Below are 16418 nucleotides of genomic sequence, written 5' to 3' on the forward strand. Positions count from 1 at the left end.
ATCGAACCTGGGACCCTTGAGTCCGCAGGCCGACGCTCTATCCACTGAGCCAAACCGGTTTCGGCTAAACAAGGTCATTTTGATTAGAGAGTGATAAGGGTCCAAATTGTGTCCATACTTGGTTAACAGGTGGTAGCAGTTGTTAAGATTTAAATTTTCCTTGGAAATCAGGGAAATGTAAGAAAGAGAAGTAAAAATATATGAGCTAAGAGAGAACAAATAAATATTAAAATTAATAATTTCATGGGATATGGGCTTCGGAATGGCAATATTGGAAGGGAAAATTCAGAAGCTTGTATGAGCAACACATGCCCCCATCATGATTAACAGGAAACATTATGTACCTCTGTCTTCATTTGGGTTCTCCCAGAAGTGGACCCTGAGACAAGGATTCTAGTGCAAACAGTTTACTTAGGAACTGGAGAGAAAAATGTAGGAAAGAGAAACAGGGAAGAAAAGACACTAAAAGGAAGTGTTATCAAGCAACTATTATTGTGGGCAATGGAGCTTAACTCCACTGAGGAAGTTCTGGGAGCCAGTTTAAAACAAACAAACAAGAACTTGATCAACTCTTCTTGGTCATTGGCAGAAAGCTGATGGGTGGGTAACTGACAGCATCGGAATCAATTTTGCTTTTAGAGGGCAAGGTACACATAGTACCAAACACTTACTGAATGCTTAGAATTAATTTAATTATCACAGCCACCACATAAGGTGGGCAATATTATTGTTGGCACTTAGTTGTTAAAAAGTACAGAGATAACAATTGCTTGTGGCTAATAGCTGGGGAAGGGTAAATAAAGCAGGAGTTCATCCAGGGAGTCTGACTCTAAAATTCATCATCTTACTTCCAGGGAAATGGCAAAACTTCATCTCTAAGTAGGCAAAGTATAGCTTCAGCCTCCTTAATCTATTCCCATTTCTCCAGTTCCATCCCTCTTGGCCACACTGGATTTTTTTTTGCCATAAAAGAGCCAACTTGCTTCTAACAGGTTTCCATTGCCCCTTGATTAGCATTTGCTAGGTAGTATTAGTGATGATAATTGATACTTAGCACTCTCCTAAACTCTTTACAGATTTATTTTAATTAACACTCTTATCAAACCTAAAGGCACATACTATTATATTCTCAAGTTACTGATGAAGGAACAGAAGCAGAAGGTGGTAAATAAATTGCTTGAGGCCATAAATTGCTTGAGGCCATATATTCAGGGAATGGGATACTCGGGTTTCAATCCAACTTCAACTTCTTTGATTAATCACCATGTTCTGTTGTCTCCTTAGTCAGAAAATGCTTCCAAGAACAAAGTTTTGAGGGTTCGGTGGCACTTGACTATTCCAAAAACTACTTTAAAATGAGACGAGGTTAGGGCACCCTGCTAATCCAGGGAAATGACAGAACTTCATCTCTACTCTGTTTTGATTCAGAAGAAATAGGAGAATACAACCATAGGCCTCTTTCTTCTGAGTGAATATGTGTATCTCTGAGCTTTTGTTCTAAGGCATCAATAAACAGGCTGACACTGGACTTGGGAAGGTCATATTCATGTAAACTTCTACTTGGGACCAAGCACCGTTGGTCTTGGGAGCAGGTTTGGGTACCTAGCTCAAGGCGGGACTCCAGGCTCTTAACAAGACACCCTGGGAGGATGGAGAGAGCAGAGCAAGAGGAGGCCTATCTGGGGAGTCACACTCCAGGTCATCCCCAGTGGAACTGGAGACTGTCCAGGGCCTGGAGGGGCAGAAGAACTGGGGCGGGAGCTGTCCGTGGTTCTGGCTGAAGTCAACTCGTGGATATTTAAGGTAAAGAGCAGCCAGCCCATCTTCTCCTAAAGTGGATGGAGAAGTCTGGGGCTTTGGGGGGGGGGGGGGGTGCAGGAGTTGGTTTTAATTAACCTGCTGAGTGGGGAGGTCTGAGAACCCCATTTCCACGCCCTCTGGAGCATATGTCATTGCCTGGGCGAATCTGAAAGTTTCTTTTCATGTTCTCCCTCAGTGTCACCTCCCATTTTAGACTTAAAGACTTTAGCTATTTTGATGCCTCTCACCCTTCCCTCTTCCAGAATCTATTTCTCCTCCAGATCCCTCCTCTGCACCACCTCCAAATGCAGGTGGAAGAGCACCAGGTGAGGGCTTCGAAGGCACATGGCCATTTTAATCTTTACTCCTGGTAAATCCAGGGCAGGCTAATACTGGGATTGGCTTAAAATCCACTGCCCTGGCCTGTATGTCCAGGAGATGGAGCTTTTAATTTCACCAAATAGAAACTGGATCTTTGGAATGCTGAGGTTTGAGTTTCCTAAAATGGAGCTTTTTTTTGTGGTTCCATCTGAGCAAATTCTGAGCCTGGACTGAAAAATGAAAGACTCTTCCTTTTAGTTCAGAGAGCCCCAGGGTGGAAGAGAAAAGGAGGTCCAGGAGTGGGATGGTGCATAGATGGAAACAAGGACCTGCTAAATCAGCTCAACACAGTGGGGTCACAGAAGCGCTGCCCCATGGCCCACCCGGTAATCATTTTGAACTGGCAAGCAAGTAGCTGGTCAAATAAATATTTGTTGTTTTACTGAAGATTCAAGAAAGTGTAATAATTGCATTGTCAATCATTGTATATTAGTTGATTCTCTCTTACTTCTACAAACTATACAGCTAATGGCTAATTTTGGTGACATTTATTTGACAATCCTTTAATGAGTGGTGATAGAGCAGTACTCTTAAAAGAACAGGATGCTTTCTTATCACATCCATAGTTGAGGGACTAATTTGTCCTGTTTGGTTTTTCAAGAATTATTTCTAAGGTTGGCTTTGGAGTGCAGTGCTCAGAGCGGGAAATGACATTGATCATGGTATCAATGACTTATTTTATTTAAAAATATGTTTTTATTGATTTTAAAGAGAGGAAGGGAGAGACAAAGATAAACATCTATGTGACAGAGAAACATTGATTGGTTGCCTCCTGCATGCACCCCGACCGGGAATCAAACCTATATCCTGGGCATGTGCCCTGACTGGGAATCCAAATGGTGTCCATTCAGTGCCCAGAGTGATGCTCAACTAACTGAGCCACACCAGCCAGTGGAATGACTTTTAAAAATTGGTCTTGAATTCCTGCCCCTAGAAAGACAAAAAGTTTGACCACTTGGGCAAGAAAGTCTTAAACTTGGGCAGCAAAGCAAAGTCATGTTTTCTTGTGTTGAATCCTCAGTAAAACCACATGTCTGGAGAATGATGATTTAAATCAATTTCCTTTATGTTAACTATTTCATAAAATTAGCACAACACAATATTTCCAGATTGAAAAAAAAAAGTCATTAGCAACAGAGTGTTGACTTTTTGGAGCTTGTGATTTAAAACCGGTAATGCTACAGCTCTAGAAGGAAAAGGAAGCTTCAAAATGGTGTGTTACTGTCAGAAATGGGAACAGAGGAATGAAGGTATACTGCCTTCAGCTTTAAAGAAGAAATTTCCATTTCAATCTCCAAAGTTATATTTTTCAAGATACAGGTTTAGCTTCATGTTGATGAACATTTCATTATTTTATTGCTTACAACATTAATTTGCATGTTTATATAGATTTGGACTGTGTTGAAAGGTTTAAATTCTGTAGTGTGAGAATTATTTCAAAGCACAGTATTTTTGTGTATTTTTTTAAATATATTTTGATTTTTTGCAGAGTGGAAGATAGAGGGATAGAGAGTTAGAAACATCGATGAGAGAGAAACATTGATCAGCTGCCTCCTGCACACCTCCTACTGGAGATGTGCCCGCAACCAAGGTACGTGCCCTTGACCAGAATCGAACCTAGGACTCTTGAGTCTGCAGGCCGACCCTCTATCCACTGAGCCAAAGCAGTCAGGGCCAAAGCACAGTTTTTAAGGCATTATTATCCTCCCCACTCTTTCTCAGATATCCAGTGTTCATGTGAGATGTACAACCAACAAAAGTTGAAGTCTGTTGACTATCCATCCAGATATGACTTAGATGATCACAATGAGCCCCTGCAATGGATTGGAAATCAGATTCTTTGACCATTGTTTCATGTCACAAGATTATCCAGCTAATATATTTCTAAGGCAGTGAGAGAAATATTTCATTCCAAGAAACACTTGAAAGTCCAAAATTTTGTAACCACTAAATATTTTTAACATAATTAAAAATTCTCATTTGCTCTTTAATAATGTATTTCCTTATTCATTCAATGACTATTTACTGAATATCTACCAGCTAGGCTTTTAGTTAACATCTAATAAATCATAAGAATCTTCAAAATATCTCCCAAAACAAACTTTACAATTACTGGAAAATGATGCTGCAAGTTGTAGGGGTCAGGTGTGGAGTTATACTATCTTCCACAGCAGTATTTATGGTTACAATAAAACATACAGAAATGTTTTGATATTATACTATGAATTTTAATGTTTCTAACTATTTTAATAGGGTTCTGAATTAAAGCAAATCTTTATAGGCAATACAATAAAGCAGTTATTAGAATCATAGTTCAATGAACTAGAAAATGACTTTTGTAGGCTAAGATTTATATTAAACCCAAAGTTCAATTCTGATCACAGGCTTGTGTTTTACATTGAGTGATACATACTCCTTTAGGAATTCTCTATGTAAATATGAAGCTTGAATGAAGCAGGTCACAGATTAATTAACTTTGATGAAAAGTTACATTATTCATTTTAACTCAGTTGAAAGTATGTGATTATCATCTCAAAATCAAAAGATGACCCCAAAAGATCCACCATTATGCTTTGGGGTATGTATTAATATGCTGTCATTTCAGATTATTTAGACTTATTTGTTGCTCCTTCACCTTGTTCAAAAAAGTGATTTAAGGCTGTCATTTCTAATTAAGGTTTGATTTTCAGACTTTCTCAGATAAAATAAAAGAAGTAGTTGGATTTCTATCAACAGATTCTCAGTTGACAGACCCGGTTCTGTCCATGGCTTCACTTTATTTTCTGGAGGGCATTGCAAAGGATTCCAACTTCACCTACAAAAAATAGATGAGCCACTCATATCATGAACACATACCCTTCAAGTGTCCACAATGTGTAAAGCACTGGGAAATCATTGGGATGCACCCCAACCCTCAAGGAGCTAACAGTGATAGAATTTGGGCAATCATGGCTTAGGTAGTTTCAACTTTTAGGAAGTAAGAGAGCTATTAATACAATTGGCTTCCTCTTTCCATAGACTGCTTCTCAGGAAAGGAGTTAACAGTTTTCTCCCCCGGTAAAATCACCAGCTGTTCTGTTTCTTTTTTACATGACCATCCACTGATGCTTCCAAGAAGCCAAGCCATTGAACCTAAAAGTGTGGTTCATACAAACCTCCTGTGTCAGAATCACCTGGGGCCTTATTACAAATACAAACTCCCAAGCCTTACCACATATTTAGTGAATGTAGTCTGGGGCTATGACCCATGACTATTCATTTTTAACTATCACCCCAAGTGATTCTGATGCACACTAGGTTTGAGAATGCACAGTCTAAGTAGATAACTCAGCCTAGAGCACTGGATTAAGAAGGTCTGATGGAGCCGCTCCCATTCATGCCATGTTCTTACCAAGCTCTGAGATGCTTGGCAATCAGTGCAAGGAGGGAATATAGCTCTGAAGAATTGAAGAAAACACTACATTATGAGTAAAATTTAGCATGGCTCCAGTGCCTCCCCTGTACCAAGAACTATGTTAAGTTCTTACTGTTCTATAGTCTTTATAATTCTCATTCTTATTTTAACCTTCATAAGAACATGGCAAGAAATTTAATAAATTTCTTACTGTTTTAATCGTAAAGATAAGAAAACACAACTCTTGATTTCTGGGAAAGAGAGTGGCCTCAAATGTATGTTACTTACTGTTGATGGAGTCAGCCAAAATCTTAAGTTGCTGGGTATTGTCCAAGACCTCAATCCTTTGGGTGTATGGGTCATAACGAACTGAGAAGGGCCGTGGGATTGTAGCAGCAAAGTTTCTGAAACCAAAACCATAGATCTGAGTGAAGGGCACCATTTGGGGAAAAGGTAATTCTGAAAGATTTTTCAATGGCCTTTCACTTGGCTATTAGTAACACAGAAAACACTAGAACAGAGGGTTTAGATGCTGAGACGTGTGATGGAATTTTAGTGAAGTCCTCTTGGGAACCCTTTGCTGTTTGTGTGTCTATGTGACTGTATAAACACATGTAGGCACATATTTATTTGGTCACCTACTTTCAAAAAAGACAGAGGCAGCTTACAATAAAAGCCCAGATTACAATAAGGCCCAAATTCTCATTATAAAATAAAATAAAATAAAATGAGCAAGCAGAATCCAGCTACAGAGTGTTATAGAAAAAAAAAGCTCTGAGATGCTTGGCAATCAGTGCAAGGAGGGAATACAGCTCTCAAGAGTTGAAGAAAACACTCCATTGTGAGTGAAATTTAGCATGGCTCCAGTGCCTCCCCTGTACCAAGAACTATGTTAAGTTCTTACTGTTCTATAGTCTTTATAATTCTCACTCCTATTTTAATTTTCATAAAAACTCTAGCAGGAAGGTACTATTATTTCCCCCATTTTACAGATGAGAAAACTGAGGCTTGCAGCTAAGTGTCTACCAACGCCATACTGACAATATATTGTGAAGCTGAAAAGACCAAAGTAGTCTGACTCTTCAGTAGGCTTGTTTCTTCTTTATTACTCCTAGGTCTGGGAGGAATGCACGTTAAGCAATGTAATTAACAAGCTATTCCAAAATGATGTATAAAATGCAAAGGTATCACAAATGATATTTCTAAGTTGGCTTCTGGTGAAAGTAGAAGCTGCCATAATGAGAAGACAATTATAAGGGAGGCTAGTAGTGCTCTCCAAGTTTATCAAGTCTGGTGGAGCACAGTGGCTAGATATCCAAGTTCCAGAGTTGGAATTCCTGGGCTCACTCACGTCCTGAGATTGGTGCATTTGCTAATTACTTGTTGAGTGCCTACTATGTGTCATGCAATGTTCTAAGGGCTGGGGGAAGAGTAGTAAACAGAAATAACAAAATCTCTATCCTCATGGATCTTAAATCCTATAATACAGTATAGTAGATGTTAATAAGTAGAAAACAGACAAATAAGTCATAGAAGCGGGTAAGTAGTGCTGGGGTTGGGCTGAGTAGTGATTTTAAATAAGTTGGTTAGAGAAAGACGCACAAAGAAGGTTAAATGTGGGTGAAGATTTGAAGGAGGTCAGGGAGTGAGTTCTGCAGGTGTCTAGGAGAATAAAGTGAACACAGGTTATAAGATTTCAAGGACTGATTTGGTGGAGGGACTTCTGTGTCTACTCTGCACACAGGAGGGTTCAATCTGTGGATTTGGTGGCTATATTGAACAAGGATCAGGTGGCCAGGTAGTCTGCAGGGATTGGCATGTGAGGACAATAAGCTGTGAAACAGGGTCTCACGAAGGAACCCCTCCCAACAGAGAGTGGGAAGGGACAAGGGTGGGAGGCTCTGTCTGCTACACACTATTTCTGTGGGCATTGGAGTCCATCTCGTGGCCAACCACCCACCGATCAGTGGCACCAGAGCAAGTAAGGAGGTTCCAAGAGCTGCTGACCTGCCTTAGTTGCCACCTCACCTTACTTTCTCCTTAGCATCATTAAAACTCTCAGCCACGTAATACAGGGGCTGGAACTCTGTGATCGTGTACTCCTGGATGGCTGTCTTCTCCAGCTCCAGTGGGAGGAGGATGGGCTTGTCCGACAAGCAGTACTGCAAACATCAAGTGGAAAAATTTCACAGTTAAATCAGGGCCAATGGTCCCTGTTGTATCCCACAGGCCATTTGTGTGCCTTCTCCCATCTCACCTGTATTCCTTCCACACCACAGCCCAAATTCAGTAAACTTAATTATTTTGCATCTGCTATATTCTACCCTTTATAGTTCATCTAAAACCTACAGTCAAGATAGAAATAAGTAATGCACTGCAACCATTTTCAAATAAGGTGGTCAACAGATGACGGAGCCAACCACATTTGTCGGCATGTGTTTTCATACATCTGTAGGCACAGTTCAATCTTGGAATCAGGAGGCCCCTCTGTCCTGGAGACATGTGAACTTACAGTTCAATTAACACCCACACTCATGATCAGATCATAACTGCTAAGGCAGCAATCTCTTCAGGTTAATCCCCTTGGTTGAATCACAATATGAATGTAAATGGGGTTTCCATAGCACCAATAAAAAAAGAATGGTCAGCTGTTTCCACCACTTTTAAATCTATTGTTAGTTCCTATTAGAATCATACCTGTAATTCACCAAAGGATGACAGGAGCCCAGCGCCATATGCCTTTATGGAATCTCCTTGTTTGCAGAGTCCAAACTCCACAGTAAACCAGTAAATCTGGAATGGAAAGTCAAGTTGAAAGCACACCTTAAGGGAGGTAAAGGCAGCAGATGCCCCACAATCAAGGACCGGACTGCCCAGGTGAGAGTTTGTGCAGGTTTGTTCTCTGAATCAGCATGACATGAGGTCACCTCTCTGTCTCTTGTGTCTCACCCTAACCAATCATTTGTTGAATCAACAGTTGGCTGAATGATAGATGAGACAGGAAGCAGTGACACTGTGGGAGAGTATTGAGGGTGCCCAAAAAGTATACCCCTAACAAATTCTTCTCTCTAGAACAGGAACTCCTTCACCACTTTTGCTTTCTTCTTCATGGAATCAACTAGAGTGAGATGCTCCCTTTATGTTGCTTGAACTTACCAGGCAATCCCATCAGGCTCAGCAGTGGGAGGCAGGAGATTGGAAGGTGATAGAATCAATGAAGGGCCATCCCCTCATCTGTGCTAAACTTGGAATTTCTGAATGACCCCCTTATCAATCATTGCTTCCACACACACACATATTTTATGCTGGAGAAATCTCAAGGGCAATTATTACAGCTTATTGATATTTTCAAGGCACTCTGTTTAGAATCACATGTAAACATCTGCATGCAGCTGATTTCAAAATCCAACCACTAAGGAGAAACCCAAGTGCAAAATTATACTTGTGCAAATGTAAACCAGCGCATTCTGATTTTCTTCCCAAATGACCTGGCTTTCAGGGGAAGATCAAAGCTTCAGAGACCTGAGGGCTGTAACCCATAACACTTCCACTACCCACCACAGAAGGACAGAATTTACCGTGGCGAGTTTCTCAATGTACTCATCAGGTGCACCCAAAGAGGCAAGGCCAATTTCCTGTAATTATGAAAAAACAGAGTCATTGGCATGACAGGATCTGCCTATTTTCAACCTTTATCCTCAGTTAAAGATAAAGGTACTTGACCACAGAAGGTAATGGTTGGCTAGATGTCTTCAGAAGAGCTCAGAGAGACCCTGATTGTTCTGTCAAGTCTTCCTTAACCACACATCATAGAATCACAGATCTCTAGAGTGGGGGAAACCATTCCCTAGCTGGCCCTTTGTATTTGTTTTACAGATGAGAAAACTGTGGCATAGAAAATGGAGATGGCATGCTCAAGGTTACACAGCACTTAGTGTCTAAAGCTTCATCTCTTGATTCCAATTTAGTAATTATTCTTCTGCAGCAGAAGTGGGACATTCCTGGGGCACTAGATGAGTCTTAATCATATACACTGAAGAAACCACAGGACAAGTGCTTGACATCCATCCAGGTATATATAGTTGGAGAGTCTGAAATGTCATGAACCACTTCTCATCACAGCTTCAACTACAAAATTTCTCTAGTGGTCTTTTTGTCTCTGTTGCAGCATTTGCTTCAGTCTGCCTTGTATCTGATAAGAAAACTGATTTATCTTTGGCCATAACAACAATCCCAGTTTTAAAGCTTCCAAAACAAGCAGTGGCACTGGGCAGCAATAACCACACTTCTGAAAGTCAGCCTATCAGCAGTAACTTCAGTCCAGTGGTAACACTTCCACAGTTAAGGTTCAACCAATCCTTAAGCACTTTTTAATGTCCAACAATCTCTGAATCCACATTTCCCAGAACCCTACATAAAAGCAAGTTTTCATTGTTTGGGGGAAGTCTGTGTCTTACAAGTACAGTTTTTCCTTATTTAGCAGGCAATTAATTCAGATTTTTTGTTTGTTCATTTGTTTCATACATTAAGTGGTAGCCTCTTCCTTCAACAGTAGAATGTTTATTTCTTCCAGCTACTTATGAAATTCACACACAATCCCATTACTCTGAAATTTATGCTTGGTCCAGCATTTGTTCATGGGTCATTCCATTTGATCCGTGTGTGTGTGTGTGTGTGTGTGTGTGTGTGTGTGTGTGTGTGTGTGGCAGGAGGGCTTTTTATTGATACACATTTGAAGAACAGGGTGGCCTGGCAAGACAACTTTTCTCAGGTCACATTGTTGTTCAACAATCTCATGATCCATTGATGGTTCTAGGCCACCTCTCAAAGCCTGGAGAGCATTAGTAGGATTCTTTCACTGATCACCGAAGCATTTTTTGAACACGGTCACCACTGTTATAGATGAATCAAGATCCAGCCTGCTGTTTTGATGATAGTGAAAAAACATTTGGCTTATTATTTTTTTTACCAACTCTGAGTAGGGCTATTGGCATTGGATTCTTGGCAAATGTCATCTTACTTAATGAAAACATACACCAAATGACTGCTTGACAAGGTAAGGTCACTTCTACATGGGAATCAGAGAGGTTTTTTATGGATAAAAGGTTATTATACTACACCTGGTAGGATAAGTGATATTAGCAAATTCAACAATATAATTTAGAGGATGAGGGATTCCCAAATCAAATGCTGTGGTCTCTAGAAGGGGTATTGCTATAGGACCATACAACCATCACAGGTGGTAGCACAGAACTGTACCTTCCAGAGACATGAGGCTAGAAGGCTAAAGAGATTCATTCCTCACCTGGGAAAACTGGGCAAAACTGCGATCTGAAAACAAGGGCACATGTCCCAACAGCTCATGGCAGATGTCACTGAAAGACAGAAAACATAGAGCTTGGGAGTGAATAAGGGTTACAAGCAAGCCTGACTCAGTCTTTCTACATAAGAAATGGGTGGGAAGAAAGGAATTAATTCTTTCAGGCTTATGCCCTCACTTCCAAGAATAAGTGGTATACAAACCTTGAGATCAGGTGAGGCAGAGTACAAGAGAAAAGGAAGAAGGTAAAGAAAAGTAAGGGACAGGACAGGACACAGCAGCCAGGGGGTCTTAGGTATATGCCCAGTGGGGTGCAGAAGAGCCAATATTTTTGTTGGCATTCCCCCAGACACCTGAGTGAGCTGTGGATCATGAACACTTCCCATCCCGAGTCCTCAACTTGGCATTGACATTCTTGGGCAGGTACAATGTGCTCAGTTATCTCCATAAGAAATAAAAAATAATTTTTAATAGAATCGTTCCTCTCTTATTCTAGAGTGGGCAGCAGTCAGTCAAGAAAGAGAACTTACATTGATTTAACACTTTATGTGCCAGGTCCATTAAGAACAGGTCTTTTCTGATTTATAGTAATAAATTTTATAGGCAGGGAAAGACCATTTTGGGTGTCCTATTGACTTTTTGTATAAATTGCTTAAGTTCTAGCTGCCTAAGGAGATAGCTAAATGCAAAAATAAGCAGCATAGTAGCCAGCTATTCTCTACTTCCAGTCAAGACACAATCTAGGCAAAAGAAGCTTAGAATCATGTAGGCATGTATTTAAGAGGTGTTGAGATAGCTTGCCTTCTCTTTTTCCTGTTCCCATTTGGAATTTTATAGCTCTGATTCCTACAATCCCTTGGGAATTTGAATGTGACCTCCCATTCCCATGGTCAGGGAAGGTCTGAATCTTTGGTTCACAAGATGTCCATATCTCCAATTAGTATGGTCTGTTTGAACAGAGAAAATCCCCAGAAGCGATGAGTTTTTCCCTTAGCATCAAACAATCCAGGCAACTTGTTCTATGGATGAGTCCACAAATAAACCAAACCTCATTCCTGGATTAGGGAGAGGTGGCATACACTGTTGCTGCCAACTGGTGGAGGGAGGATAATACTCACGGTTCAGGTGTATACATTGGCTTGGACCCATGTCTGATGTACTGGGTGCAGTGGAAGACTCGGAAGGCCAGGCCACCCAGGAAATCCCGAGAGGAAAGCAGGCCAGCCACAGGTCGGAGGCGGAAGCCAGTGCAACCTATGAATCAAGAGAGAAAGAAAACTCAAAGCCCATCACAGCAGAGCCAGAGGTCTCTGAAGACTTTTAGGTGGGGAAGCAATACACCCTGCTGTCCAGGAGATGGGTGCTGATGCCAGATAGACTTATCATCTTCAAATATCTACCCGAATACTTTCTAGCTGGGTGATATGGGCCAAATAAGTTCAAGTCTATGAGACACAGGTTCCTCACCTGCAACATGTGGATAAATACTTCTTAGGATCATTCTGAAAATCAAAAGAGCTAACAAAGTACTTTCACAGAACCTAGCACTTTGGAAACATCCAATAAATTTACCTTCTATTATTGTTTGTTAAGTTGAAATGCTTATTCCCTACTCCTTATCTTTCCAGAGTGCAGAGAAAATTTGCACAGCACTTCCCAGGAAGGAAAAGGATGAAAGGAGCACTCTAGCTTCTCTATCTCACCTCACACAGTCTACCCCATGAGGACCAGTGACTTCCCTGATTGGAGCCTTTGGAAAGAGCAATGAATATTCTTAATTTCACTCTTTCTTCCCTTTCTCTCTTGACTGTTGGTCCATAGAGGAGCACACTCTGGTCTGCTCTTGGCCATGCAGTGGACTACACACTGTGCCAATGAATTGGCAAGGAAGTCCATGGTGGCTACACATCTCTACCACATTCTCTAAGTAGCGTTTATTAGTAATAAAGGTGACATTTTGTTCTCCATCTTTTTGGTTCCTCTATTTTCTTCTCAATTTGTTTCAGACTTAGGAGGAGAATAAGAACAGTGAGCATCATTATAATAATAGCTAATGCTATACATTACATACTATTTGTCAGACACTGTTCTAAGTACTTTATACATACTAACTAATCCTCACAATCCCCCTATGAGGTAGATGTTTTTACTATCCCTACTTTACAAATGGGGAAGTAGGTGTTTACTATGGTTAGTTGATTGTTTTAGTTTGGTTTTGCTGAATTAACACCACCTACTGGCAGAGAGGAAAACCCTTATCTCCTTGGAAGTCATGTCATCCCAATGATGTGGTTCCCCACTAAGATAGTGAGTCCAAGTTAGCCAAATGCATTGAGCACCTACTGTATATGTATCACTATGCTGGTGATTTCGCATGCAGCATCTTATTTCATTCTCACAACTGCCCTCCGAGAAAGGCTAAAATGCTGACACAGACTCCATTGGACAGATGGCAAAAGTGAGGTAGGTTCACCCAACTACAGAACGTCCAAAGCAAGATTCATACCAGATGGGTATATAAACTTGGAGCTCGGGCTTTCTTAGCACTGCCCACAGTGCCCACATTTCTTACACCCAGGCACCCTGCTGCCATCTCATAACATAGCAGAGCTGCAAGGAAAAGCATGACTGGGCAATCTGGGCTTTGAGTATGAAAAAAAAAACAAAACACAAAACAATGTTTCAGGGGCATTGATAGGCAAAACCCATGCCTTGTGCCTTTAAGGAGGGAGGCGATGAGAGTGGATTAATGGTGGAGGCTGGCAGGGAGGCAAAGCTCAGCAGTGACATTCCATTTTTCCTGGGAGAATCAATCTACATGCATTGCCACTGGCACACTCACACTGCCCTCCATTTATTGCCCTCCCCTCCTGCCCCTTTACCTTTGATCCTGACGTTCACTTACTCTGCAGAAACTGAGACACTTCCTCTAGCTGGGGAATGTTATCTTCACGGAAGCCACAATACTTTTCCAGAAGTGGGAAGATGTGGTTGTGCTCATAGCAAGCGTGGGTTTTATACAAGGACTTCAGGGTCTTGAACACCGTCCCCCAGGTTTTCTTTTCCTCCTCTGTGTATTCCACTCGAGGGATGGGCTGCCCACTAGAACAAAGGCATGAGATATTTGTCTCTGGCAGGGCAGGTGCATGAAGGAGTGTTAGCAGAGCTGCCACCACCTGGACTCCAATGGATTATGTAACTTGTTTGAAAGAGGAAAATTCCACTTCTCAATGTAGGAAACATTCAACTGAATTGGTTAAGCAATGATACAAGATCTCACCTCATCAACTGCCCCAATGATTTGCTGTCACATTGGGAAATCACTTGGCCTTTCTGCTCTCTTATCGCTCCAATTGTTTACGTAAGGTGGAAATTCACTTACCTTCAGGGGCCAGGCAGGTAATGTAAATATATAAAGTAGCAGGTATAGGCAATAGGAGCATGGGGTTGAGACAATGAAGAATGTATCCTCTTTCTAAACAAAGGCATCCAAGTTCAATTAAAGCATCCAAGTTCAATTAAAATTTTGTATTATGTCAACTAAAGCAATTGTAGGCAAAAGTGGATTGAATATGTGCACCATGAGTTTAAGACCAACCCTTGTTTAGTGGGCATGCACTTGCTGGATTTGAAATTTTGGTCCCTGGGAAGTTCTATAGGTATTTAAATGCATGCTAGGTACGAGATCTGCTTATCTAGCATCTTCTGCTATGACATAACAGAACTACAGGGAGCCCTGTAGATCCTGAATCGGTGGGGGGGGGGGGGGGGGAGGGACCCAGGCATCTAGATTCCTATAAGTTCCCAGATGACATGCTATAGTTCAAGAGTCATTAGTTTGAAAGGTCCTTTTGAAAACTAAGAATGAGCTGTGTTATGAATAGTAAAATAAAGGAAAACCAAAGAAAGCCTGATTTCGAAGACCTGTGACTGTTCTATGGGCTGTAGGCCTGTTTCCTAACAGAATACACTGTGTCTGGGACAAGAAAAGACTGTTTATTTCAGAATAATGGCTCATCATCAGGCTCCAAACTAGGTCACTCCTGCCTTTTCAGAAGTGTAGCTCACAGGAAAGTAAAGTCACTGCTATGGCCTACAGGCAGACAGGGGTCAGGGGGCAGATACAGATTTTTGCTTTAGTATTGAAAGCAAGACAAGCTCAGAGGGTTCTGTAATGGCCAGCAGTGATTGTGGAAAGGACATCAGGTGGAGCCCCACCTAAGGCTGCACCATTATTTCAGGGCTAAGTGCTGATGAAGGCAAAGAACAGGCTTTTGAAACAAACAGAGTTGGGTTCAATACTTGGCTGTGTCAGTTCACAGCTAAATCACCTTGAACAATTTAGTAAACCTCTCTGAGCCTGTGCAGCTATTACATGGGCTCTTTGGAGACACATTTTATCAACTGATCACTATACTGGGACTTTATGATTCATGGTGCATAAATTTGACCCCTATGTGGAACAATTATTAAGAAGGAACTAGAGACCCAAATGTGGGAGCTGTTGGCATGGAGGGTGGCAGAAGACAAGGATGGGGGCCAAAGTTGAGTCCTAAAAGATGTTACAATTTCTGGGGTGGGAGGAATTGGCCAGAGGAGACTGAGAAGAAATCTCAGAAAAGGAGGAGAGAAACCAGCAGAAAGTGAAATCTATGGAGAAGTACAGTCTCCTGACTCTGAGAGTCCCCAGAAACCCATGGAAGTGACTGAGAATGACTTTAGAGTTAAATAAGTCTAAGTTCAAAATCAGGAAATTCTAATTTCCATCAGGAAAACAGGGAGTCACTATAAAGACTAAATGAAATAAAGTACACAAAGCATTTAGCAAAGCCCCAGACAGAGCAGGGAGATAACACAGGTGAATGAGACCTATTCTTATTGATTAGCTGAAGAAGGACTCCTGTCTACATCTGATTTGATGGTGTCCACCTGACCATATTGGGGCAAAGGTAAGGACAGGAGAGAGAGATCACCATGTTCTGTGATTCCTGCTTGCCACCAGCCAAAACCCAATGTGCTGGGCCAAGGTCAGCATGGTTCTGGATCCCTCTACTACCAGGAGTCATTCAGAGAAGGAATCTCTCATTTGAAAGGTGACTTTGTCTTCTGTATACAGAGCCCTACCATCTTCTTTGTCTCCCTCAAAGTTGTTAAAGAACCACTACTCAGTGTTCTGGTCAATTGCTAAGTTTCTTTTTGTAGACGCCTTTTCTCATGCCCTTAACTCAGGAACGGAGCTCAGATACTAAGTTTCCCATGGGAACATCTGAAGTTCTTGGGGACTCACAATAGCTTGCCAGTTCTCCTCCAAATAACATATTTAGTAGTTGCATTTTCCTTTGGCTAAAAGAAGGCAGAAGAGGAGCACAGAATCCCAGACGGGGTAAAAGACACTCATCTGAAAATTGCCCTTCGCAGCTGGGTCAGATCGGATGAAAGAACGCTGAGGCTGGTGCGCCTGAAACCTCAGATTCATTATTTCAGCAAAGCAGCCAACTCCTGAATGTAAATGATGCTCTTTCT

General features: G+C 41.4%; 1 protein-coding gene across 5 annotated transcripts in view; it reads right to left on the reverse strand.

Moving 5' to 3' along the window:
- Window positions 1-16418, reverse strand: part of PAH (phenylalanine hydroxylase) — a 61242-nt gene that overhangs the window by 5972 nt on the left and 38852 nt on the right. The window contains exons 6-14 of one of the 5 annotated variants that reach the window (XM_080661433.1): window positions 13801-13997; window positions 12014-12149; window positions 10881-10950; window positions 9154-9210; window positions 8273-8368; window positions 7604-7737; window positions 5864-5979; window positions 4935-4996; window positions 2889-3995 (exon numbers count right to left, since the gene is read on the reverse strand). In XM_080661433.1, coding sequence (XP_080517559.1) covers window positions 4953-4996; window positions 5864-5979; window positions 7604-7737; window positions 8273-8368; window positions 9154-9210; window positions 10881-10950; window positions 12014-12149; window positions 13801-13997 — 850 coding nt within the window. In that variant the 3' untranslated portion in view covers window positions 2889-3995; window positions 4935-4952. Of the gene's footprint in view, window positions 1-2325; window positions 4997-5863; window positions 5980-7603; window positions 7738-8272; window positions 8369-9153; window positions 9211-10880; window positions 10951-12013; window positions 12150-13800; window positions 13998-16418 lie in introns of those variants that run through there. The other 4 variants (XM_080661430.1, XM_080661432.1, XM_080661429.1 and 1 more) reach the window with 4 other exon arrangements.

The sequence above is a fragment of the Plecotus auritus genome (assembly GCF_963455305.1).
Source record: "Plecotus auritus genome assembly, chromosome: 3".
In the NCBI taxonomy this organism is placed as follows: Eukaryota; Metazoa; Chordata; class Mammalia; order Chiroptera; family Vespertilionidae; genus Plecotus; species Plecotus auritus.